The following is a 26,818-nucleotide window of genomic DNA, read 5'->3' as shown; positions in this document are numbered from 1 at the left end:
TAGCGAAGAACAGGACATTCACACATATAACTTGATCTCAAAAGCACACGCAAGAAAATAGGGTTATAGCACTGGGAAACTAGCTTAAGTTATTTGAAAATTCTTTCTCATTCACCCACTTAAGAGGAGTGATGGGAAAAATGCAGGATCATTATTTGGCATGGTGGTTGGTAATGGTTAATAGCCCACTAGGGGCTACCATCTAAACCGCCCAAGCTCTCTCCTGTCCCTTGTTCTGAAGTGGCCACCGTAAGAGATTTTCCAGGCTCCTCGGGGATTGGGTGATACAGTACAAGTAGTCCTCAACTTGCGATCACAATTGAGTCCAAAATGTATGTTGTTAAGTGAGAAATTTGTGAAGTGAGTTTTGCCCCATTTTACAACTTTTCTCACATTTGTTAAGTGAATCAGTGCAGTTCTTAACCTAGTAAAACAATTGTTAAGTGACTCTGGCTTCCCCGAAGGTCGCAAAAGGGGATCATGTGACTGCGGGACACCACAACCGTCATAAAGGTGAGCCAGTTGTGAAGCCTCCCAACATATTGCTAAATGTTTCAGCTCATTCAAGCTCTTCAAAAAGTTCAACTGCCTCTTGAATAAAAAGCTCCTTTGGGACATCCAAGTGTAAACCGCCAACCTTGGGGATGCTGCAACAGTCCTCAGTGTGAAAAGCGGTCATAAGCCACTTTTTTTTCAGCGCCGCTGCAACTTCGAACGGTCACTAAACGAAGTGTTGTAAGTCGAGGACCACCTGTACGGTAGAACAGGAGGGACATCGGAGCCCGGCCGCCCCCTCACCCCCCCCCCGCAACCCTCCAGCAACAAGAGCGAGAAAGGGAAGCCCGCGGAGGCCCGGACCCTCTCCTCAGCCAGACGTGAATTTTGGCACGTCTCCCGGCGGCCGCCCCCCCCCCCCAGGTCACGTGTGGAGTCCCTATTAAAAGACCTGCCGCGGCTTCCCCAGCCTCGCGGTACTGGAGCGGCAATTGGCGGGGTTGCAAGGGGGGCTTTTGCATAGACGACCAGGTAAGGAAACGGGCTGGAATTGGCGGGGGGAGGGGGGGGAGGAAAAAAGAGGGTCGAGTTTTTCCCATAGGAAAAGGAATTTTTTAAAAAAATAAAAGTAAAAATCTGCCGGTCGGGTAAAGGAAGGATGCGGAGTGTTGAGGAGGGGGAAGCGCGCCCATGCAGAAACGATTCCCGCGCGTAATGACACGGTCTTCCGAATGGGGAATGCCGGACGCTTTCGTTGCTGCTTGGGGGAAGGCTATTCCTTCCTCGGCCTCCTTCCCCCCTTGCAAAAGGACAGTGGAGAGCCCCGAATCCCTGCGCGGGAAACCGGGAGCCTCGAGATTTAGGGATTACATTACGTTGGAGGAAGGTGGCCGGATCCGGGGCCGGTAGGGATCCGGGAGAGGAGCAACTGACCGTTCCTGAAACGAGAAGCGGGGGAGGGCGCTGCTAAAGCCTAAGCGGCGTGGATGCAACCTCGCAGCGTCCCCGGAAAGGCAGTTTGCCCAATTGAAGCCTCCGCTTGGAGATACTCATTCCTGCACGACGAGATTCCCCTCCTTCCCCCCACCCCGCCCCACCAGCGGTCAGTCGTATCTTTTTGAAATCGGCAGGCGAGAAGCGGCTTTCCTTTGTAAGGCTGCGTTTGTCGCCTCGAGGTCCTGGGGTCACTTCGGCTCGGCTCGGCTCGGCTCCTCGCCGTGGGGCTTAACAGGCTTCCCGAGCGATGTAATCCATCCTCTCCGCCGCTCCTGGAATTAGTTTTCCTATGTCCCAAAGGTGCTTTCCCGCCCCCAAGAGGCAACTGAACTTTCTGGTTTTTCTTGGAAGACCTTTCGCTTCAGTCAATCAATGGAACGACTTGCCCACCAGAGGTTGTGGGTGCTCTAAACCAGGGGTCTCCAACCTTGGTGACTTTAAGCCTGGTGGACTACAACTCCCAGAATTCCCCAGCCAGCAAAGCTGGCTGGGGAATTCTGGGAGTTGTAGTCCACCAGGCTTAAAGTCACCAAGGTTGGAGACCCCTGCTCTAAACCCACCCACCCCCGAGTCTTTTAAGAAGAGATTTGGACAACCATTTGTCTGAAATGGTGCAGGATTTTCTGCCTGATCTGGTGGTGGTGGTGGGGGTTGGACTGGAGGATCTCCGAGGTACCTTTCAACTGTTCTGCTGTATCCCACAGTCTCCAGATTCTTCCGCCCTGAGTAACCCTCTCTGTATTGATTCTCACCCAGGAAGCTCTTTCAGCTCCGATTGGATGGTGGGGAATGGAAAGGTTTATATTATTACATCCAGTCGGAGCTGAAGAAGCTTCTTGGATGAGAAGTGAAATGTCTTCAAAAAAAAAAAAAAAACAACCCCAGAAAGTCCAGTTGACTCTTGAAAAAAACAGCCCCTTTGGGACAACCATGAAGAAGAGACTGGACTGCCATTTGTCAGAAATGGTGTAGGGCCTCCTGCTTGGGCAGGGGGTGGGACTAGATGACCTACAAGGTCCCTTCCAACTCTGTTCATCTGTTAACGATCTGGATGACTGAGAATCTCCATAGACATTTAGTTTTCCTATGCAAACCTGGGGACTCCCGGCTACCTCCTGGATCCTCGAAGGCCCTTTTGTCTCCTGGACAATGGTCATTCACCTCCCCCTTGCGACCGACCGGAATGCATTGAGGAGAGTGTGAAGAATTGACTAGAATGCATTGAGGAGAGTGTGAGGAATTGATTTGTTGCTTTAACCGAGGGGCATTTCCCAGGGAGTTGCATCGATTTTCTGGCTGTCCCAGAATGACCGGGATTTAGAATTTAGACTAGGGAAAGGAAAGGAAGAGCAGGGAAGTGGTAGGGTTTTTTTAAGGGGGGGGTTTCTATATAGGAAAATCCTGGCAAAGTGGGTTTCTTTCATCCCTATAGCTGGATGTGATGGTTCACCAATTGCAGAAAGGAAGGAGGGAAGGAAGGAAGGAAGGGTCGAAGGGAGAGAGAAGAAAGAGAGAAAGAAAGAGAAAGAGAAAGGAAGGAAGGGAGGGAGGAAGGAAGGGTCGAAGGGAGAGAGAAGAAAGAGAGAAAGAAAGAGAAAGGAAGGAAGGAAGGGTCGAAGGGAGAGAGAAGAAAGAGAGAAAGAAAGAGGAAGGAAGGAAGGAAGGAAGGAAGGAAAGAAAGAAAGAAAGAAAGAAAGAAAGAAAGAAAGAAAGAAAGAAAGAAAGAAGTAGGAGGGAGGATAAAGAAAGGAAGGAAGGAAGGAAGGGTCGAAGGGAGAGAGAAGAAAGAGAGAAAGAAAGAGAAAGGAAGGAAGGAAGGAAAGAAAGAAAGAAAGAAAGGGAAAGAAGTGGGAGGGAGGATAAAGAAAGGGAGGGAGGATGGAAGGAGGGAGGAAGGGAGAGAGAAGAAAGAAAGGAGGAAGGGAGGGAGAAGAGAGAAAGAGTTCCCTGGAGCAGCACCCCGGGGACAGTGCAGTTATTTTATATTGTTCCACAGGAATGCTAAGCAGAAGAAGCGGGTCTTATGGCTACAGGGGTTAAAAACCCGCATGCCATGTAGAATAATCTTCCTACTGTACATAATGAAACATATTTTTCCACCTCCTGATACTTAACAGAAATATTCTGGCTTGCCTCGTCCTTCCTGCTGGAAGCTTAGTGGAGCCATATAGTCTCCGCTTTTTCCAATCATTACTATTGCAAGTGCCCCAACAGATGCACTGAGAAACAGACTTTCCCAGGGCCCCTTACGGAAAAGTACAACTTCCAAAGAGTGATCGAAACTGTGCAAATGCAAAGATGTAAGAAGACCTCTTTAGTTGGATCAGTTAGTTATACAGGGTCACCGGAGTTCAGGTGCCCAAGTGAAATTGTGTATCAGGTTGTACCCTGAACCAGACTGTCTTTCTAGCCACAGACTTTCTGGACTTTAACTTCAAACAATCAATTTCATACTGTCTGTGATCTTTGTGTCCATAGTGCAGTTTGCCCAAGGCAAACCATACATTGGTTTTCACTGCTTTTGTTTATATATAGGTCCCATCTCCATGAATTTTCCAGTGGCCATCTAGATTTTGTGTCTGAATGTACAGTAAGCAAGTTGAAAAGAAACTGGAGGATAATAATGCCTCTCCTGAGGCTTGTTCTTGCCAGATCCTAAGATTAGAAACAGTAAAATGTTGACTATGTTGATTATTGTGCTGCGGCTTGAGAAATCAGTGCAATCAAAGACATGCCTCAAGGGACTATGGGACAGATTCTCATAGTATAACATGGATCTCATGTTAAAATGGTACAGGGTCCATGATCAATGGGGACAATGTTCCTTGATCCTCATTCCTGTCCTTTTGTTGCATCCACATTTCTTGTGAAAAGAAAATCTGGTTAAAAGAAAAAACCAAATCGAAAATAAACTAATTCTGGCACATTTCCATAATTAAATTGATGTATGTGGATGTGGGGACATAAAATACCTGAGTGGTGAGATAAGGCTAGAAATGAACAGAAAATGAAACCGTACCGTACAGCGAATGACAAATGTAAAATAAGGAACTTCTTGTCATTTCTTCTTCTTCTAGTGTTACAAGATGTCTCTCAAAGAAAAACTGATTGAACATGTCCATAAAGAAGAACAAGAACATGCCCACAACAAAATCACTGTGGTTGGGGTTGGTGCAGTTGGCATGGCTTGTGCCATAAGTATTTTGATGAAGGTAAGTGCTGTGTCCATCTGAATTGCAGGATGTTCTTTGCAATATTTTGCAAATTTTGCTATTTGTTTGAAATAAGACGGCTGCTGAGGATCCAAAGCAAAGATTGGGAGCACTACAGATGTAATCAGTATTTTTAAACCGGAATGTATGCTTCTAATTTGTCTCTGTCTTCAGTTTTCACCCATTGCCTTCAAGAGTGCTGTAACCTGTTTGACGTTACATCGCATTAATAAGACTAGTGATAACATAACATGTTAGTCATTTTTAATGCAACTGAGAAAAATACTCCTTAAGGCAATTGATTTTGTTTTGCAAAACTGCTGAGCTTCTTTAAGGCAGTGGTCCCCAACCATTCATTCTTTGCGGCCCGGTAAAATAAAAATGAAATGATCCATGGACCGGTACCGGCATCAGTATGCACAACCAAGGCAAGGCGAGCCGAGCGACCAGCCAGCCAGCCGTCCCCCACTTCTCCCCGCCACCTTCAACTCCTCCTTTGTACCTTCCATGGGCTTTTCGGGCTCTTTCTTAATCTCCTCCTGAGTAATGCAAGACTCCACCGCCATCGGGATGGCTCTTCGTTCAAAGCCGCCCCCCCCCTCGACAAAACTAAGGTACGAGGATTCCTTCAGCACCCAAACGCCGCTTTCCGACCGACAAGCTCACCCAGAAGCTCTTTCTCAAGCGCCATCAAAACAAGATGGTGGCACCCAAGTACCGGCGGCCTGGTACAAAATGATCCACGGACCGCTCCCGGTCCGGGGCCCGGTGGTTGGGGACCCCTGCTTTAAGGTACAAATAGAAGATGTTTTTGAAGTAAGTGGTATAAGCAAACTACCTTTCACTGTAGTTTTTGGTATTTTTGTTTTACATACTACTAAACCACTTAGAGAGGATTATAAAACGGTATATAAGTCTAAGTGCTATTGCTATTGCTAAATGTATTACTTATTTTTGAAATGTTAAGAAGCCAGTGCTGTCTGCCTAGACGAATAGATCTATGGATAAAAAGCTTTTCATTCTGTTGAAAATATTAATGCTAGGTTACTAGAATTAATCATATTGAAAGCATCTGAATTTAACCAACAACATTTATACCAAAAGTTGTCTTATGGGATATATCATATGAGTGATATCATCCAGTGGGACCCAAGAAGTGGGCCCATTATATTGCAGCATCTTCTCCTGGGACATCGTCAGGGGTCTTCAAAGTTGGCAAGTTTAAGACTTGTGGATTTCAACTCCCAAATTCCTGAGCTAACATGACTGGAGGAGGAATTCTGGGAGTTGAAGTCCACAAATCTTAAAGCTGTCAAGTTTGAAGACCCCATTTTAGAGATTTGTTCACTTGCCTTCAAGCGAGTCCTAAAACATCATTCTTTCCCCAGGCCTTGATTTAGGCATCTGGAGGTTGGGGGTAATGGGAGGAGATTATTATTTTTATTGTTATCCCAGTGTAGTTTCTAACATGTTTTTCTTGTATATAATTTGTGAAGTGTGCTTTTGGGCAGCCTAGTAATTGGACAAATACGTCTGGTCTGAGACTTATGCCATGCAAGAGAGATTATTGGAGGCTCAGTAAATCTCCTAGCTTAGCTCAGGAAAGTGATAGATTACATTTGGTACTGCATATCGCTGCCTAGGTAGGAGCTGGAGAGAATCTAATGCACCATTGTTCAGGTCAGTAAATATACATGGGTTGCCACTCTCTCTTTTTTTAACATTTGACTCTTTTTTTAGGATTTGGCTGATGAACTTGCTCTTGTTGATGTTGTGGAGGACAAGCTGAAGGGCGAGATGCTGGATCTTCAGCATGGTAGCCTCTTTCTCCGAACACCAAAGATCGTCTCTGGCAAAGGTTATATAATCTTTTATGTTACAGAAATCCTCTTTTGCTTTAGGGAAGTGGCAGTATCTGATATATGACTTCACTTGATAAAAGGTTACATTAGCCAGGAGATCCAGCTTTCAGTTGGATCCATGGCTGGTCTTAGATATGAGAAATTTGGAGAAAGACAGGGAAGTATATAAATTGACCCTTGCTTCTAGATCCAAAAGAGATTAAAGAGTGTAGAACCTAATCTGATACTCACCACTGGACAAGTCAAGAAGGGTTAAAAAAAATTGGTGCATGTGCAAAAAAGATAACAAGCTAAGTTTAGAAATAGACATTTTGGCCCCAGAACGGTCTTTGGCCCACAAACAAAATGTGCTGCCACTAAGTGCATGGATTTATGCGGCAGATAATAAAAACAGAGATTCACAAATCAGAATTCTAAAGAGCAGTGAGCTAACTACTGAATAGAGCAGGCTACTGTTTTAAATTGATGTTTTCTTTTTGCTCCATTTAACCACAGCCTTGCCTGTGTTGGCAATATAGGTCATAGCCTTTCATGACAAACTATCTCCGTCACCCTTGTCAGTATCATTTTTGTCAAACCCAAGAACTATGGGTGTGGGTTAATTATAGCCCTGCCTCTGAGGCTAGAGTAGAAACCTGGGCTCTTCATTGACCCTGCTTGAAAAGAGCTAGCCAAAAAAAAAAAAAAAAATGAACAGGATGTAAGTGTTTTGTTTTTGCTTTTTTACCTGGAAACTTGAACATTCTTGCAATCATGGGAATTTGGGGATGTCTGAAGACAAGTTTATCCTTGGATACATTTAGGAACACATAAAGTAATCATCTTCAATCAACTTTCGGCAATGTTGATCTCCGAAGTCCCAAAATTCACAGACTTCAGGATGGGGAAGGCTGATGTAGCTAGTTTGTTTGCAAGCTGTGGGTCTAAATGAATATATGTCGCAGTAGGGCATATATTTTCCTTTTGTACTTTTGCATCTCTCATTCTATAAGCCGATTCTTCTCTGACATGAAAGGTTTCATGCAGTCGATCCATCCATTGCACAGGTAGATGTTGAAATGTATGTTGAACGTACAATCTCGTTTGGCAGATTATGCAGTGACTGCCCACTCTAAGTTGGTCATCATCACTGCTGGAGCTCGTCAACAAGAAGGCGAATCTCGTCTTAACCTGGTTCAGCGCAATGTGAATATCTTCAAATTCATCATTCCCAACATTGTCAAGTACAGCCCTCACTGCAAGCTGCTTGTTGTTTCCAATCCAGGTTGGCCATCTCCTTTTCTGAATGTTTACTGTCTATTGTTTATTGTCCAGAGTTTTTAATGGGAAAGGGGCATATGTTTCTTTGATGCGGGTTTAAAGAAACTTGTAGTTTTCTCTTGTGGAAACTGAATCCACTTTTGTGGATTTTTGATCTGTCAGGTCCAATACATATGTAGCAATATCTTTCTACATAATGAGATTGGAAGTCAATCTTGAGCATATTGCTAAAGGGGTTGGCAGCAATGGCTCTGCAAACTACTTCGAGAGGGCTGTAAAGCATTATGGGGGTATATAAGGCTAAGTGCTAAGTGCTATTGCTGTCTTGGCCTTCTCGTTATTGAGAAATCCCTATGTACAAGTGAAAATCAATGGACAAACCTGTCTAACTTATAATTCTGATCCGAAAACAAAGTCTTGCTTTTTTTCTATAATGATTAGCAATCTTTCTTCACAGTTTCTGCCCTTAACATGGCAGATGTTTTCCAATTTTTTTAAAATCAACAGTGGATATTCTGACCTATGTGGCATGGAAAATCAGTGGCTTTCCTAAGCACCGTGTTATTGGAAGTGGCTGTAATCTGGACTCAGCCCGTTTCCGTCATCTGATGGGCGACAGATTGAGTATCCATCCTCTCAGCTGCCATGGTTGGATTATTGGAGAGCATGGAGATTCTAGTGGTAAGCAGTGGTTTTTCTCTTAGCATTAAGCCTAATTACATGCTAAGTAGAATGGAGACATTATTCTTGGAAAAGTTGCAGTTTTCTAATATTTTATGAAAGAGTCCAAGATTGTAGAAGCCTGTGTTATGTAGTCTACCTGCTAGCCTGCACCTGAAACCTTCTGACTTCTTTCATATCCTTGGTGTGTGTGTGTGTGTGTGTGTGTGTGTGTGTGTGTAAAAATTTTTAACAAAATCATTTTGATCTAACCAGAGCTCTGTTGTACTAGAAGTACATTTGGCTCCTAAATGTTGGGTTTACGTGCTGAGCAAACCTAAAGGGAAGATTTCTCTATTCCCTTCTCAATATAAAAGTTAATCTACCCTGCCCTGCTACATGAAGGTAACACTAGATGAGCTATATTTGACTTTTAGTTCTGTTCAGAAAAGGTCAGTTCTGTAATCCAAGTAGGCCAAACTCTATCAATCTGAATTCTATACTCCTAACATGTGAGTTCAAAATAAATCTTGTAAGAGACTCTTGGAGTTTTATAAAGTAAGGCTTGGGGTTTTTTAGTGTTTGTCCTATTTGTCTCACTGGCCATCCTACACGGAAATCAGTGTAATAGCTCACAATAACTAATTTAACAATCTGTATGCATAGCCTAGAGTATTAAAAAAGTATATAAAAATTACTTGCAGGCTTTGGAGAAAGGTCATCTTAATAACATCTAATTGTATTACTGTTTTTCTTAACATGATGTCAGGGCCCAGACTAGCACTTTTTAACAGAATTATTTGATCAAAGCCAGAGCTACATTTTGCATATGGAATAGCTGAAAAGATGCTGACATTGCTTTCAGTGGAAAGATTATATCCCCTTCCCAGTTCCACCATTGCACTGCTTCACAGGGCACACTAGATTGTCAAGAATTCCTTCAACTTTAGCAGATCTCCAGCACCTTACTGTTTTCCTTTCTTTTTCTCTCTCTTGGCACTTGATTTCCCTTTCTTTTTTCTTTACTTACCTCTTACAAACTTAGTAGATCTCCCAATATTGCTGACAAGCATGCAGATAGCAATTTCTTGTCCATAGATATATTTGTTTCAACTTACTGGAGTGGAAACAACATCTGGGCGCCATCTGGCCTTAAGGCCCACTGTATATTTCAATTGCTACCATTCCCACCAATGCCCTAGATTTCTGGGACTAGTGCAAGACAACGCAGCTGCAAATGATAGCTCTCAATTGGCCCAAGAGACATAGGGTCTTAGAACTGTTTACCTACTTGACATCCTGGGGAGTCTTCACATCATCAGACATATTGAATCAAGGGAGATTGAACCACTTTGGTTGTGAATGACCTGCTTGGAGATAGAGTAGGACTCTTTCTTCAGCCGAGTACAACAAATCCAAACAGACTTTTTGAATCCTTACTTGACTCAACCTTGGGGCACGTGGCATGGGAAGTGACATTTATAAATTGTCATAACGTGGGGCCAAAATCATAGCAATTAGGCACTTTCTACAAGAAGGATTTTGGCATCACCTTCTCTCTACTGAGACCCAAAGTTCATGAATAAAGTGAACTTGATCTTTCAGTGGAGCCAGGAAAAAATACTCCTCTCTGCCCCAAGTTGTTATGGTAAAACTGCACAATAGGTGAGTTGTTGAGAATTATGTGATCAACGGAGGAATTCAGATCTAATGCCATTCCCAAAACCCCAACTGGGCCACAGTGTATTTGTGACCATGACGCCTTGGTGGAGCAAGACATGCATGTAAATAGCCTACAATAGTCAGAACAGCTCTGCCTTATGAAAAATTATGGCCCATTCCACTAGAAGCTTTGTATCTTCCTTAATAAAACACTGAAAGCTTAGCTCTTGTACTTTGGCTGAAGTCACCTTTGGCAGAACAATACTGCAGGAAGTAGTTCAGGGCAAGGACCTAGGATTCCATGCCAAGAGGCAGTTCTAGTACGTTTTACTATAGAATGCTTTGTTATAGAAAAATAGCACAGTGAAGTTACCATGAAGGTCTTTAGTATGTCGTGACTCTTCTAGGTTCCTAGGCGTTTCACGTTTTCCTCTTCCTTTGAGCTTTCTTTCTAGTTTGCTAATCCAAAACTAGGAAGGGAGCTCCTTCACTGAAAGAGAAGTTAGAACTTTCTAGTCTTGCATCAGTAGTAGGGAGTTACGCCTTGTAGAATGTCCTATCTTCATTGTAGACAAGAGATTTTCATAGTTTAATCCAATATAGACCATTTTGATAAAATTAGAGATTTCTTACAAATGCCCAGGAATATCTATTCTCAGTAATGTTCTGGTGTTACAGTAGGCATTGATAGTTTATTCTTCATGCAGTTGTGTAACCCTGTACACGGGAAAGTTTGCTTTACTTTGCACTTTGTGATACAATACCTACCTATCGCTATGCCATATATTACAAAATACTTGGTTAACCAATCTAAACAAAAATTAAGTACATAATAAAGGAAATACTTAGTTAATCATTCTTGCTTTGGAGTAAATGTTGGATCCTTTTCACTTCTCCTAGTCCATTTTTGCCAGTCCTCCATTGCAATAAAATTATCAGGAAAACGTTAGTCAGATCTCATAAATTTGCATTAATTGTTCTGGCTCCTTTCCATTTTCGTATCAAGATAAAATTGCTACAAAATTCTGTTTCATCCAGTCAACTCTTACGCAGTGAAAAACTAAGCCAAAATAAAAGATCAGAAATATAACACAATATAATACCCTATTCCTAGTTTTTCTGTGCCTGAAAGCAGTAGTGTTTGCTGCTCCACAAGCCCTTCAGGCAAAATTATACATAATACACTGTGTCCAAGCCAAATTGTAGCTGTAGAAGCAGAGAGAACTATTCACAGCTTGCTTACCACGTCCAAGCCATTTTATTTATTTGTTTGTTTATTTGTCAAACATGTACATGATAAGTGTAAGTATGAACATAAACAAGAACGAAGAAAGTAAATAATTGCATTTTGTATATAATTGCCATAACTTAATAAGAAAATCAGTATATTAGTATGTTTGGGCTTCATTAAAAGGATTAATCTGATTTGATTGATCTGATTCTGAGGAGAATGAACCTCGGGGATTTATCTCATTCCATAAGGCTAGTCACCTATTAATTATACAAGGAACTTGTGTAAGGATAAGGTCTGAAGGTAAGGATAAGGCTGAAAGTCATTGATACAGAATTTACAAAGAAAATGAGGATACTTGAGCATCCAAAGAGAACAAAATATGTTTGCGGAAAGGTTATAAAAGCTGGAGGAGCTTCACATTAATTCCAGTTACGTTCGAAAAAAGATCCAAGGTCCACAATAAAGAGGCACTGATTTGTCAGCAAGTTAGTATGAAAAGAAGCTGTTGTTAAAGATTTACTTACTTCTTTTCGTGCCAAAGTTGTTCATTCAAAAAGGAGGGTAGATTTGGGTCCTGATTATCTGGAGCTAATCCAGTATCTTTTTCTAATCAGGTCAAAGGCTTAAGCTGTTCCTTTACAGTAAATGGATCTTCATTGCTTACTAGAACGAAGGCCATATTTGGAGCCAGCTCATCAATTTTCACTTGTTTCAGAGCTTTCCTGAGGCTCATATGTGGAGAATTAAAGTGATAGCTTTTCTATGTTAACCATATAATTTTATAAATATAATGAGCGTGTGTTTTGAAGGCATGAATAACCTGGAAAAAATTTTTTTTTTATTTAGTTCCCGTCTGGAGTGGCGTGAACGTTGCTGGTGTCTCCCTAAAACAGTTGCATCCTGAAATGGGTACTGATGGAGACAAGGAGAACTGGAAAGAAGTCCACAAGCAGGTGGTGGACAGGTAACACGTCAAGATTTGTGTGGCTAAGGATCATAAAAAACAGATAACGTGCATTAATGTTAGGGAGTTCCACAAGTATTATAAAACCCAAACATTAAGGTATATTGGAATTTATTTGCCATGCACAGTCTTTTTATATATTTTGGGATATACAGTATTTCTAAAGTAGGTGTATTTCAGAAGTCAACAAATCTGAAAACATTGCTTGAATTTGCAAACCAGTTTGTTGTGTTTTAGATCATTTCCTAGCAACATCACGAGTGCTGTCATAGTATTGCAGTCATAGTATTGCAGACCTATCTTAATGTTGTATGTAACCCATTGCAGTGCTTATGAGGTGATCAAGCTGAAGGGATACACATCATGGGCAATTGGTCTGTCTGTGGCTGATCTGGCTGAAACCATCATGAAGAATTTAAGGAGAGTACATCCAATTTCTACAATGGTGAAGGTAATCAGCTACTCAGGTCATTATGGTTTTATAATTTGCCTATTTAGCCATGATACAGTTCCAACATCCTGGATCCAGCAAGAATTGGAAAGCAAGCAAGACTAAACTAAAGTTCTGAAATAGTCTATGTATGCCAGAGTGAATATGGACCTCAAAAATGTCACTCCTGCATAGTTCAGAAAAGGACTCAACTTTGTTGAAAAACAGCACAGTGAAAGAGAGAAAGGGCAATGAAAAAGACACATGCAGCGGAAAATAGGTGAGGTAAAAATAATCTGAGGGGGGAAATCATTAATGAAGCACTTAATGGAGGAAAGAACAGTCATGGAAGACAAAGTAGCTATCACTGTAGAAATAACATTCAGTGGGGAAAACATGTAAGCAGTACTGAAAAAAAAAACAGCAGCAAACAATCCTTGGGAGTAAGAATGTGCAAGTTTTGGGAAAGAGAGTAATAGAAGCCCCTTTTTTGTCTTGCAATATATATCTGTTGCTTGCTTTGGGATTTCAGAAAGAGAAAAGAGGGACTAAAAAGATAGCTCATGTTTAATCATGGTGGAGTGTGGAGGGGCAGAAAAGTAGAGAAAGCAGGTAGATTAGGTGGAAGAGGAAGGAAGGCTTTGCATACCTCAGTCACATGATCGTGGTTCTCAAGAAGGCAGTTAACCAAGCCTTCAGAAGAGGAAGGAGGGTCCCTTTCAGTCCTGAAACCATGGTTCTCCTAGGGTTCAGGAAAATTCAGAGAGTACTTGGCATTTTGTTTCTTTGTCTGATCTGGACTAATAAGGCAAAGTTGGCTATTTCTTATATATTGCAAAACTCAATTCTGAAAGGGCTGTTCTGGGATCTTGGAAAAGGCTGTGCTTACAAGGCCTAAGGAGGCAATAAAGCAAAAAAGGGCAAGTTTTCTTCTGGGATACTGCAGCTGTAACTGCAAAATCCAGTTGATCGGACAATCCCTACAGCATTCTCTGCTTCCTTCCCAAAGGCCAGTCCATTAAGGCAGGGCTCTCCAGCTTTGGCCACTTTAAGACTTTGTGGGCTTTGGGAATTCTGGGAGTTCAAGTCCACAAGTCTTAAAAGTTGCCAAGGCTGGAGACCCCTGCATTAAGGAAGCCTGTCTTCACAAGATGTTCCCTGGTACAAGGATATCTTTCCAAGTTAGGAAGTGGGGAGCTTAATAATGGCTGCCTGGTTCTGCAGTTCCCCCTCAAGAGAGTTCAGCTTAAGATGGAGAGAAGAGCTCAATATGAGCCCCTTTCCATTGTTTCTATTTTTGGTCAAAAAGTCAATTTTTATAGTGTCTTCTCAACCTCAGTTGGATGACTACTGCCCTCCCTTAAGTTCAAAAAAGACTTCCCATTTCTAATGAGCTCAGGTAATTCTGCTGGCAGTATGGATTTCAAAATGGACATTGACTCCTTTGGACAAATTGACAGAAATGCAAAAAGGCTGGGTTTGACCACTGCTGCAGCTACCATCTTGACTGTTTGCTTTTTTCTCCTGTGTATGCCACTGATCTTAAAACATATGCTCATTTTTCTTATATTTAAGCAACTTGTTATCAATGGTGTGTGTATGTGTGTGTGTATCAAACTTCTTAACTGCCCATCTCCCTCATAGTGGGAGTTTTTAGTCCAAACACTGCCCACATACTTATTTCACCTCTTCTGTCTGAAGCTTTTTAATGCATTTATCCCTATACATTATGTGGCTTTCTCTATTTTTTTTTCCAGTGATGATAAAACGTCTATTAGATTTAAAGAAAAGTGGTATTTCATGGCCATAAATATTTTATCTTTCCAGGGTATGCATGGAATTAAAGATGATGTCTTCCTAAGTGTTCCATGCATCCTGGGCTCTTCAGGCATTACAGACGTGATCAGAATGACTCTGAAGACTGAAGAAGAAGATAAATTGAAGAAGAGTGCTGAGACACTCTGGGGAATCCAGAAGGAGCTTCAGTTTTAAGTGTGTCTCTTTGCCGTTTACTAATGTGAAACCGGTCTTAGTTGATGGTTATTTGCACTTTTCAAATGAGACAATTCCTTTACAAGTATGTATCTGAAGCATCAGTGGTTAAATTACTACAAAATTCCTCTTCCTCATTTAGAAACAGAAGCTGCAAGATTCCTATCTTGATCTGTGACTAGAATAGGAATATAATGTAGTTTTATGAAGGAACATAAGGTTGATCCAACATCCACTTAAAACACTAAATTCTCCTGCTTTTCCCAGTTAATATCAGATCAGAAAATAAGTTACTTGGTTTTCCAAAGACTTTGCTATCAAAAGTGATTGGCAAATTCACTGACCAATGTTTTCTGCTGACAGGTGACTTAAATTTCATTACTGAGCAATGGTAAATGTATTTTTCCTGACATCACTGCTCCAGGACTTTGTGTATAATCTTCAAGAGAACTCAGTGTACTCTCCTGCGGGAACTGTGTATGCAACATTTAGAATTGATGCAATTGTCTAGCTTTAGTACCGACCCCAAAGAGCAAAATAAACATCAATTAATTTTGTCTGCCTTCATTCTTTTCATACACCCACGCTTCTGGCAAGTGCTCAAGACATCTAACATAATTTTAAAAAATGAACTAAAATTAATGCCAAAAATGAGTTTCAATTAAAACTGAAAATTTGATGAAATGAACCCTTCTGAAGGCCAGGAGTGTGGGCTGGATGTATCCATTGCTGCGGAGCGTGACCTGAAAAGGCCACTTCCTACATGCCAAAGAGAGGATTCTGTCGAGACAGCCTAGGTAGGAGCTTCAGTAGGACCTTCTTGCAGAACTTGCAGTAAATTGCATTTGTAATGAGACAGACCCTAAAAAATTTAGGGCTTCGGAAGTAACATCAAAACCTTCATTGTATCATGTAAGAAAATTTCCACCAATCCATTTTTTAAATGTTGGGATTGGATACAAACCAGTTATGAAGATAAAGTACACTGTGATGATGGTCAGCAATGGAGTGTAACCATGGCATAACAATTGCCTATTCTAGAAGGGGAGTAGCAACCAGGCCACAATTGAAAATCAAGGGGTATGTTGATGACCTGCAGCAGTTTCGTGTATACGTTGAACAGTGGAAGACGAGGTGAAATCCTCTTGTTCAACAGCATAGGTGCCCAAAAATGATCCTGTGCCACATTCTGGATATGACTCAATTGGAAATTCTATTACAAAAGCAGTTGCCTGGGGGCAATTTTTAATAATAAGACATAAAATGGTCTATCAAGTCGCATTGCCATGCTGCCCTCCCCAACCAGTTTCATATGGTTGAAGCATTAAATAAGAATTGGATTATACAGTTATCAGAAGGAAGCTTCAGGAAAAAGTAAACCCACTTAAAATTAAGTACTGTAGTAAATAAGATTAGTGTTCCTGGTTTCAGAAGAAAGGAACTCAAACCTTTGACAATATACAGTACTAAATCCATATTTGCTTGAAGCAGGGTGAAGAAAAAGCTTTGATTCTTTTTAAGGATTGGTTGAGAAATATTTTCCACTAGTTGGACATTTTTGGACATGGACATTTTTTATATATATGGTCTCAACTAGAACAATACTTTCCTTACAATGGCAGTCCTGGTATTTCTAAATATATGCAAGGTAAATGCAAAATTCAACAGAATTTGCCTGCTGCTACAGTTCATAAATTAGCATGATCTGATTAATACCTATTAAAACCGGGACCAATGCAATACATAGGTCAAGAATTCCAAGCTGATCTTAAAAGAATCTTATGAATAGCAGACTGTGGATACAACCACCGATATTTGCGAATACAAAACACACTATATAGTCGTGCACAGAATTTACGTATCACCATAATGGCTTGTGTTTAAGTAGTTCTGCAAATCCCAATGCATTTACTGAGGAAACATTTCATATTTGATCCCTATTCCTAACTGAGATTTTGGGAAGCTAAAAATATTAAACGTGATAGGTTTTTTTGTCTAAAAATACAGTTTAAGTCTTGGAATCAGTATTTTTCCAGTAGGGCATTATTTCAATCTGTTATTAAAAACAAAAACTATTTACCAGTAATTCATTGTTATTCTAGGCATTTAGCAGATAAAGTGCTGAAATCAGCTCATAGCTGGATCCAGCTGGGCAGGACCTATGAAAATTGAGGTATGATTTTGCCTGATTATCAGGGAAGTTTCAACTGGTTGGTCCTGTGGAACCTCCTTGCTACTGTGAATGCCACGTTTTTTTAATATTCATGTTGGATTCCAGCAGTAGTGAATGCTTTTTTGCAGGAGGGGGTGTTTTGCCCTGTCTTGAGGCAGTAGCAGCTCATCCTCTCCTCAAAAGGTAATCCCTGGATGTGAGAGAACTGGTTTAAGTTCCATCCAGCTGCAAGCTTCCCTTTTTGCTGAGGTGGCAGCAGGTGCACAACTTCAAAGGACCCCTTTTGAAGTTCAATTCATGCCGAGTTAAAGCACCCAAGAGGGCATAGATCACAGGTGTCAAACTCTCCATGTCACATTGCCGTCACCTGACATTGTGGAACTGGGGTGGGCGTGGCTTGCGTATGACACATCCAGCCCACGGGCCGCGAGTTTGACACCACTGGCATAGATGTTTATGGATGACTTCTGGAGGATTCAGGATGGGGTGCTCCTATTCTTGCCCTCCCTGCCTGATTTATACAGTAAGTAGTCCTCGCTTATTAACCACAATTGGGACTGGCAACTCCCTCACTAAATGATGCCCATCCCATCAAATCCATCATGAGAGGCATGTTATAAGGTCCATCCATGAAGGAATGTCATCTGACAGGACCCAGGAAGAGAGCTTTTTCCTAACCTGAGGCCCATCCTTTGGCTCATCTTTCCCCTAGAACTTAAAATAGCTCCAGCCCTTCTGGCCTTTAGGAAAGGTCTGAAGACATGGCTACATCACTGTGCTGGAGGGGCTAGTAGTAGTGGACTTATGGAGCCTGCTAAAGGATTACAGTAAGTTGAACTGCACTCTCAGAGATGATATTTTCCACAGTCTTAATCAATTTTTATTGTTTTAAAGGTTTTTATCGTGTGATTTTGGATATTTTTTAATATGTGAGAGTAGTGGCTATATATACAAAACATCTTCTGAGCAAAGAGTGTGATCAGACAAGAAAATGGATTCTCCCTCATACAAGATCAGTTCCAGAGGGGTTAGGGGTCAGTGGTGAATAGGGGAGAATCAAAGCACATATGATTCCAAGAATACTGCTTCACAGTTCAATCATAGCTAATAATGTATTAATTTATCTTTCATTGGTTTATTTGATTATAGTTCTCCTTTAAAGTAATCGAAATTAAGCTAATCACCATCAAATTTATTAATTCATTAAATTAAAGACACATTTTATGAGACATCTAAAGAATATCATTAAAAAAGAATATGTGATTTTAAAAATGGGAAAATACATTGTATTTATGACTAATAGGGGAGCAGTGATAGTGTTTTTTCAATGCTAAGAAGCGTCTACTAAACAAGCAGGATCAGATCACACAACAATTTTTAAATAATGTAAAACACATTTTAGCCTCTGGCTATCTTCTAGGATTTTATTACAAATTGATCTTAAAAGTACACAGATAACAATTCCAACTATATTCTGCAGATGTTAAATGAAAAGAAAGACATGCTTGCTGCACAATTATCTATAGCACAAGAAAAGGTTATGCAATGGATTTTATTTAGCTAGTCCATCAATGCAAAAGGTTTACACAAAATTGAAAGTGCATTCATAAAAGCTAGTCCTTACCAAAAAGGAGAGAAAGGAAAATATATTATGCATTCAAAATATCTTACAATTGAATGATATAATAACTTATTTTTTCCCCCTACCTACATATTCAAAGGAAACTCAGAATATGACCATTTGGCCCCTTCTACGCTTTCTCATTCTGTCGATTAGTAGAGATCACTGAGTCCTGCAGTCTTTCTTGCTTTCTGCATAAGCGCCCTCAGCTGGAACTGCTTGCGAGACAAGAGACGGACATGCTGAAAAGAAGTAAAACAGGATTAGGATAAATCATACAAGAGTGATAAACGTGAGATACACGTATTTGAGAGCATCAATTACTCCATTACTGAAATAAATATTTACAACTACTAGTCCAGATCTTGATTTTGAAAAGAGCTGCACAAAATAAAATGTACTGTAAGAAAAATCATTTGATGTTTATTACCTTTCCTTCCCCAATGGTTTTACTTCACAATATTTTCAGACGGCTTAGTTTTGCACAATGTATATTGAGGTTTTTTACTAAAATACATTTTATATTATCAGCCAATATTGATAAAGATATAAAATCAACAAGAAGCTGCTCTAATTAGCAAAAATGGGACAATATTCTAAGGCATTATATGAAGTAAATTTGGATCATTTCTATGCAGGTAATCCTTGACTTAATACTAGAAATTTTGGCTCAATTGTAGTCATAAGTGAGACAGTTAAGTAACTTTTGCCTCATTTTACAACCTTTCTTGCCACAATTGTTAAATGAATTAACGCAGTTGTTAAATTAGTACAATGGCTGTTAAATGAATCTGGCTTCCCCATTGACTGCTTGTCAGAAAGTCGCAAAAGGTGATTACATGACCTTGGGACATAGCAACAGTCATAAAGTAAGAACCAGTTGTCACGCATCTGAAATTTGATCACATGATCCTGGGGATTCTGGAAAGATCATAAGTGTGAATAATGGTCATAACTTAAGTCACTTTTTTCATTGCCGTCATAATTTTGGTCACTAAATGAAATATTGTAAGTCAAGGACTTTCTCTATTCATGTATATTTCATGAAAACTACCTTGAGAAAGATGTCAAGGTCTATGACTCCACGTCTCAGTGCTTCCCCCAGATAAAAGATAGTATCTTCAATAGCATTTTCCTCCGCATACAAGTTCAGTATCTGTTTGTAAAGTGGTGCTGTAGGAACAATAACTTCATCTATGTCATTGTTTTCTGACTGACTTTCCATTTTTTCCAAGGCAGAACTTAACTCTTCATCTTTCTTTTTCAGGAGATCGATGTTTTTGTCAACTTCAGCCTAGACAGACAGACAGACAACTTATTTTAAAACGACTTTATATCCATTTAAAATTGATGCTCCAAATTTCTCCTTTTGTTACTGAGTATTGTACTTTTTTGGGTGGTTGTTCCTTCGAGTCAGTCTTCACCTAGTTAAGTCCCTACAGTTTTCTTGGAAACATTTTGGAAACTGGTTTGCACTGACTTTCTTTCAAAGTTGAGACAAAGTAACTAGCCCAGAGTCATCCCAGTTTCTAGCCTGGTATCTTTAATTATTGGTTGTCTCACACACAATTACTAATATAAAAGAGCGCAAGGGAGTTAAGAAGAGACTTAATAGATCTGAATTAGATCCTGTATTTCCTACGTTAACTATGTTCCTCTGTGATTCAGTATCAGATCGATAGCCACATACACATTGCCACTATTCTTAAAAATGGCTTATATCATCTTTTTGCCTTGTCGCTGGTAATCTTAACTATATATTATTTCATCTACTTTGAATATTATTAATTTACCTATCTAGGTTCAAGTATAATATATAAATAAGAAAAGAAATCATCAATTAACTTTTTCAATGCTCTCATCATTTTATAAGCCTTTATCATAAACTCTTTTTTTTTCATCTTTTCTTTTAACTCCCTAGGTATTACTCTAAATCCCAAATACATTTGACTACTTGGCTGCATTTTTCTACATTTTTTCCAATGTTACAATAGTCATTGTGAAATGCAACAGTCTGGCCCTTATATTTCTATAAAAGCTTATTATTGTAATAATAATTATTAATGCCCTTCTTAATAATTCCTAAAGTAAGATTTAATTTCAGTAACCGCCTCACATCATTCCAATATTTGATCAATCTATTTGTCATGACTTCAGATCCATTTTGTGCTCTGCTTGTTTAGGAATGGTGTGTTTTCCCGACTGGGCCCGCCCACTTTGACAGTGTCACTGTTTCGTTATAGATACATGAACTCCCCCAATAATTAAAAACTGCTCCTTCAGGTTCAGGGTAAATCATATGCATGTTATAAAGCGAAAAATATTTCAGCTTACCTTCTCATAACAGCACGTGTTCAGATGCTTCCTTCCAGGACTTCCCAGATTTTAAAGTACAGTTTTAAATATATAAAAGTTTCCTGCTTAATAACACTACACAATCAATATCCATTTAACCTAATTTCTACATCCTATAGGCGTTTGAAGGGAGCTTAATAATTGTCTACTATGACAATTGTTCTGCTCCATTCTATCCTCTCTCAATAATAGCATTTTTGAGATTTATTTATTAATCAGATTACCAGGCCATGCAACTCTAACTCTCATCTCCATCGGAAAGTTAAAAAAAACGAACAAGAAGCTCCTTTTCAAAAGTTTTTTAAAAATTGGGGAGAGCGGTCATGTGAATTTCCAAGGGGATGTTGTTGCAGAGGACAGGTGCTGCGATGCAGGCCTGCCTCCTGGGTTCTGCTATGTGATACTGCTTACTTGATGGGAGCAGGAATGAGTTAGCTCTATCAGATTTTACTGGGAAGGCAGAGACTAAAGGAAACAGATAACTAGGCCCTTTGCCATGGAAGGATTTTGGAGATGACAAGCTGCACTTTGAAGCACATCTGAAAGCCAAGTGGTAACCAGTTCATAGAACATGGGTGTTATTAAGCATGGTTCAACCTGCCCATCAACTGCTGATGAGATAAAGAACTGCAACAGTATCCCAGAGGCAACTACAACATGTAGATTTACATGATGAAATATGACAGGAGAAGCATCTAAGTATAAGAGAGAATCTCTTTCACAGGGGATCTTTACTTTCCAGACCAAGTGTTTTCTTTCTATCCAAGAGCTTGTCAATAACCACAGATATAATTGTAGTTACTATATCTCCAAAATCTAAAATTAGGAATAAAAAGAAATATACACACTCCACACTCACGTGATATTATCTATTTTTGGTAGGGGTTTTTGCAATTTGTCTTTCCCACCATTTATGAAGATAAGTTTGGCCACAGGTCAAGTACTCTAAGCAGTAGAAGTAGATGGAAAGGGGGGGGGTGGAGGTAAAAGTGCTAATGCATTGTCCAAATTATTCAGGAAAGAGCTTTTCCTCCTGCTTACCACCTCTTGGTCTAGACGAGTTACCATCTCTTCAAGCTTCTGATGACCCTTTTTCAGGTCCTCTTCTGTGCGCTTCAAGGCATTGAGCTCTGCCTGGGCACGATCCATTTCTTCTTTCATTCGCCATCTCAATTTATCACTGACTGCTGATATAAGGGAAGCTCGAATAGTGTCTTCACTAATTGTGCCATCTCTGCTGGGACCTGCAGAATAAAGATCACAGTCACAGAAGTGCTGCTGTCCATGTCCTCAGGCGGACCCCTTAGGCGTGACCCTTGAATAATTTAAAGAAAACAAAGGAAGACCACACCTTGTGCTAACTTAGGGGGGGGAAATCATACTTTAGAAGATATATCTGTGAACTTTCAATGCATTTAAGAATACAGGTAGTCCTCGACTTACAACAGTTCATTAAGTGACCGTTCAAGGTTACAACGGCACTGAAAAAAATGACTTACGACCATTTTTCAGTTACAACCTTTCCAGCATTCCCAGGATCGTGTGATCCAAATTCAGATGCATGGCAACTGATTCATACTTGCGACCACTGCTATGTCCCAGGGCCACGTGATCACCTGTAGTGACTTTCTTACAAGCAAATTCCACGGGGAAGCCAGATTCATTTAACAACCAGGTTACTAACTTATCAACTGCAGTGATTGCAGCAGCAACAACAAATGTCGTAAAATGGGGCAAAACTCACTTAACAAATTCTCACTTAACATAAATTTTGGGATCAATTGTGGTTGTAAATTGAGGACCACCCGTACATGGATCCCTGGCCAACTCAATATGGGTTTATTTATCTCATCATAGTTTATAACTGAGTTATAAAAACCTCTATCAGTTCTCTAGGAGTTTTCATCTAGAGCAAAAAAGATTCATTAGGCTTCCATATATACTGAAAACAAAGAAACCCTACTTTTTTATACAAATGTTATTTTCTTTCCATCCTAGTTGTAAAAAGCTACAGGGCAAATCTTATGATCATTTGACATGTAATGCCTGATATTTGTCATGCACAAATGATTTTTCTTATTTTAATTCTTCTTTTCAAAAATTCGGACTAAAAATTCACACACAACATTTCCATCTAAAGGTTTTTCATCATCTCCTGTTCAATAACACTGACTAAGGAGTTTACTTAGTTATCAAATTTTGTAACAAATGCCCCAATTCTTAATTGGTGTCATTTACAAAAGTTTTTTTTTTCAGTTAAGTGTTTTTTTAAAAAGTTGTTAAGTTACAGGTATTACAACAGTATCCAAAATAGCAAGAATTAGGAACAGCACTTTATGATAAAAATTGTATTTTACCTTAACACACCAACTCAAAGTGCCACAGGTTTCACATGTAGTCTGAGTTTGCCGCATCCATAAATGTTCTTAATATTAACATTCTTCTTCTAAATCACAGCCTTTTTTTTTCAAAATCATGAGTCCTTTTTGTTTCTTTTAAGATTTTCATTGCTGAAGCAGCATCCAAATTATGAAAAGGATTCTGATATGTCCATTCCAGTAATACCAATTATCAATACATATCAATACAATACAAATGTTTTTGAAGTGTCCACTCAACAAAAAAATAGTGAATTACTGAAAATGTCTATTTTTCCTCTAATTTCCATTCTTTCTTGTCAACTTCATTTATTCTGGTTTGATCTTCAGATGAAATTGACTTTCAGGGTGACAGATTCTGATCCAAATTTCTTCATTTTGAACTTCATATGATGCTGAAGAATATGCTGTAATTCATTTTAAATTTTTCTTTCTTCTGGCTTTCACTTTTTTACATTCAGGCACAAGATTCAGGCAAAGATGTGCAACAAAAATGAATATAAAATCTTCAGGTTCAGAATCTAATGAAGGACGGCTGAACAGTACAGTTTCTATATTCTTTTCAATGCATTTAAAGTTCATTTATGAATGTCAGCATATATCAAAGTATTCTTATTCTTTTTCATACTTTGATTTTGAGTCTTAGGAACAAGTTTAGTCAAGGGTCTGAATGTCTATCATGCTGATCTTTGTTCCCTAATCTCTCTTCTCTTGGAAATAAGCAAGTCTGCCATATACAAAGAACTCTGAAAATTGGTATCAAACTAAGGAATCCTTCTGCATAACAAATGTTACATAAATTAAACATTTTTAGAAGAACTCTAGACATTTTCCACCAATAAATACACTTTTTCTCAAGTGCCAATATTATGCAGTGTATTAAAAATACAATTTACAGACTATATTGGATAGAGTGTTCAGTTTGCCAAGAAACATACTGAAAATCTCATAAAGTTAATATCATCATGAAAAACCACCACTTTTACATTACTTGTTATTAACAGTATTATTGTAATACTTAAAAAGGACATGCATATTTTGAAGAATGAAATGAAGTGGAGAAACTGAGGCTGATAATGCTGCTAGATGCATTCTATTTGTATGGGCAAATAAAGAGGTCCAAACTGGTTTTAACATTTTTTTTTAAAGCTCCCAAGCAAAAGACTAACAAATGGCAAACACAGAAAACAGGGAAAGAAAAAGAACAATAAAGGGCAACTATGTATGTTTTTCAACGAGGCACTTTTACACACATGGAAGTGCTGTTGGAGTTTCAGTGTTAATGTGCTTAGGTGCCAAAAATAAATTTCAATTAGAATAGAAAAGGAAAGGAAGATGCAATATAGAATTTCTCTTATTTTTAAAAGGGTGTCACAACAGAGTGAATGCAAAATTGTATGTAACAGTCTTGTTTCAACTTCACCTACCTTTGCCTTAGAGAATCTGGATTCATTTTTGCTAACTAACAAAGTCCATTTTTGCTGAAAAGCATAATCTTTTGTGAGCTGCAGCTGCACTCTGTGCAAATCAGGTGCACAGAGTGGCTAGACTGATGTAGGATTTAAATTGAGGTAAGGTAAGGGGAAAGGGAGGAGAAGGATGGCAGTTACATGGAAGACCATCTACAATTACAGTATCAGTTAACAATCATAATGTGTTTAAAAACCCGCTGTGTTTCTTAAGACCTTCTGAAATTGCCTAAAATATTGTCATGTATCCCAGCTCAATAATTACGTGTTTGATGTTTGACTGTTAACTTCACACTTTTCCAAAATAGGCCATCTGAGGTCTCCTATGGAGTGTCTACTGTGCCAAACCTTAAAAACATAAATTTGAGTGTCAGAATTTTCTCTTATGGATTTTCCTCTTGCCCACCCTTGGCAGTGAAAAGGACGGTGAAGAAACAATTCTCTCTGAGAATGTCAATTTTAGCTAAGATAGTTACCCTCTACAACTACAGTACACTATGCCAACTTTATACTGACAAGAACAAATAGGATTTCTTAGTCACAACCGCATATTTATGAAGCCCTTGCATACAACTCAAATTGAAGGCCAGAAAAAAATAACTATTATATATAAATGTGTGTGCGTGTGTGTGTGTGTGTGTGTGTGTGTGTAAAGTAATTTATGTGTCTAAAAAAAGTGTTGAAAGTGCAAAGCAGCAAGGAAAATTATATATTCCAAACAAGAAGAATATATTGGTTTACTCCTTTAAGAATATGAATCTTAGCATTTTCTCCTTCCTTCTTCCATAATTAGCCATACACACTAAGAAGATACCGTGGCATGTAGCCATTTATTACAAGGAATACTTGAAACATTTAACCTTTACTATATGGAATCTGGTTTCAGAAGTGACCTTAAGGTACTGTGACCTTACAGTATATAGTCTATCAATTAAACCTGAAAGAAAAGCAGCTCCAGCACTGAACTTGGCTGCTGAATAAACTGACATTTAATAAACCCTAAATATGTATCACTCATAAGACAATTTTTTTCTCTTAAAATATTAACACTGGTCAATTATTTACTTAATTTAATCTAAATAGGTTAGATTGCTACCCTTGGCAGAAATTTTATGTAAGAGAGTGAAATACATTTAAAGTTATAAATCAAGACGGGAATTACCGAACAGGTGATTTGCTGACTTCCAAAGAATGCTATGTGCTAAGTCTTTCCTTAATTCAAGTTCGGAATAAAATGGTCTTGAGACTATCTTGGTATAATAAAGTCACTTTTCTAATTTAAAATAAAGAACACTGACAACAAACCATCACTATTGATTCCTTCATTAATTTGTTCTGGCCTGAAACGTCCCTTGGTCCTTGAGAAAGGGAGAACAGCTATAAATCCAAAATTACAGCCACTGTCATATACAGCTTTTTCAGTCTACAAAACTTATCTGTGGAAATACCTACAGCATTATGGTGAATAAAGTTTTTGTTTACTTGTTTGCTAAAAATAAAGAGGAACAATTATATTTCTTTTAATGGGAATTATTTTCTGGGGGGAAAACCCATTATCTTTTGACTTCTGTATCACCTTCTTCTAACCTGCCCAGAAGACCTCAAGTATTTATAAAACTCATCTCCTAGAGAGATTATTTGGGAGATATAAAATATTTACTGGTTTTAGCAAATAAGAAGGTGATCCCACATTGAAGACTAAACAACAACAATCTTGCCTGCCACATCTGCCAAAACTTCTTAGCAAATGCAAGATCATCTTACATTTTAAAGAGAAACTATTTGGGGAATATGAGTATTTATTTCATTTATCCCAGAATGTCACCAAGTCTATTCTCTTTTGAATAAAAGCTTGAAAGAACTTCATAAACAACGTAAATCCAAACTGTTTCAAGTTCAAATGACCTGTTTCAAGTTTGAAATAGTGGTTTTTATTTGTGAACTTTTCACTTGGGATGAACCAAAAGTCCTACAAGTGGATCTCTTTACAGATGTGATTTAGGAACACATTGAAACAGTGACCAGCCCAGCCATTTGTCCATCTACCCCAGCCTT

At 39.2% G+C, this 26,818-nt stretch overlaps 2 protein-coding genes across 2 annotated transcripts in view; one reads left to right on the top strand and one right to left on the bottom strand.

Moving 5' to 3' along the window:
* The first annotated feature begins 968 nt into the window (after nucleotides 1–968).
* LOC113440255 (L-lactate dehydrogenase A chain) lies at nucleotides 969–15,324 on the top strand. The gene is made up of 8 exons (XM_026706527.2): nucleotides 969–1,026; nucleotides 4,569–4,703; nucleotides 6,444–6,561; nucleotides 7,656–7,829; nucleotides 8,333–8,506; nucleotides 12,228–12,345; nucleotides 12,673–12,796; nucleotides 14,603–15,324. The coding sequence occupies exons 2-8, from the start codon at nucleotides 4,578–4,580 to the stop codon at nucleotides 14,765–14,767; spliced, it is 999 nt and encodes a 332-aa protein (XP_026562312.1). The 5' UTR covers nucleotides 969–1,026; nucleotides 4,569–4,577; the 3' UTR covers nucleotides 14,768–15,324.
* Nucleotides 15,325–18,117: 2,793 nt separating this feature from the next.
* Nucleotides 18,118–26,818, bottom strand: part of TSG101 (tumor susceptibility 101) — a 46,989-nt gene continuing 38,288 nt past the window's right edge. The window contains exons 8-10 of the mRNA XM_026706525.2: nucleotides 21,958–22,160; nucleotides 19,616–19,855; nucleotides 18,118–18,803 (exon numbers count right to left, since the gene is read on the bottom strand). Coding sequence (XP_026562310.1) covers nucleotides 18,714–18,803; nucleotides 19,616–19,855; nucleotides 21,958–22,160 — 533 coding nt within the window. The 3' untranslated portion in view covers nucleotides 18,118–18,713. The remainder of the gene's footprint in view (nucleotides 18,804–19,615; nucleotides 19,856–21,957; nucleotides 22,161–26,818) is intronic.

This window comes from Pseudonaja textilis, chromosome 1 (assembly GCF_049901715.1).
Source record: "Pseudonaja textilis isolate UNSWEBS1 chromosome 1, rPseTex1.2, whole genome shotgun sequence".
Lineage (NCBI taxonomy): Eukaryota > Metazoa > Chordata > Lepidosauria > Squamata > Elapidae > Pseudonaja > Pseudonaja textilis.
This window is presented reverse-complemented; position numbering and strand designations above follow the sequence as displayed.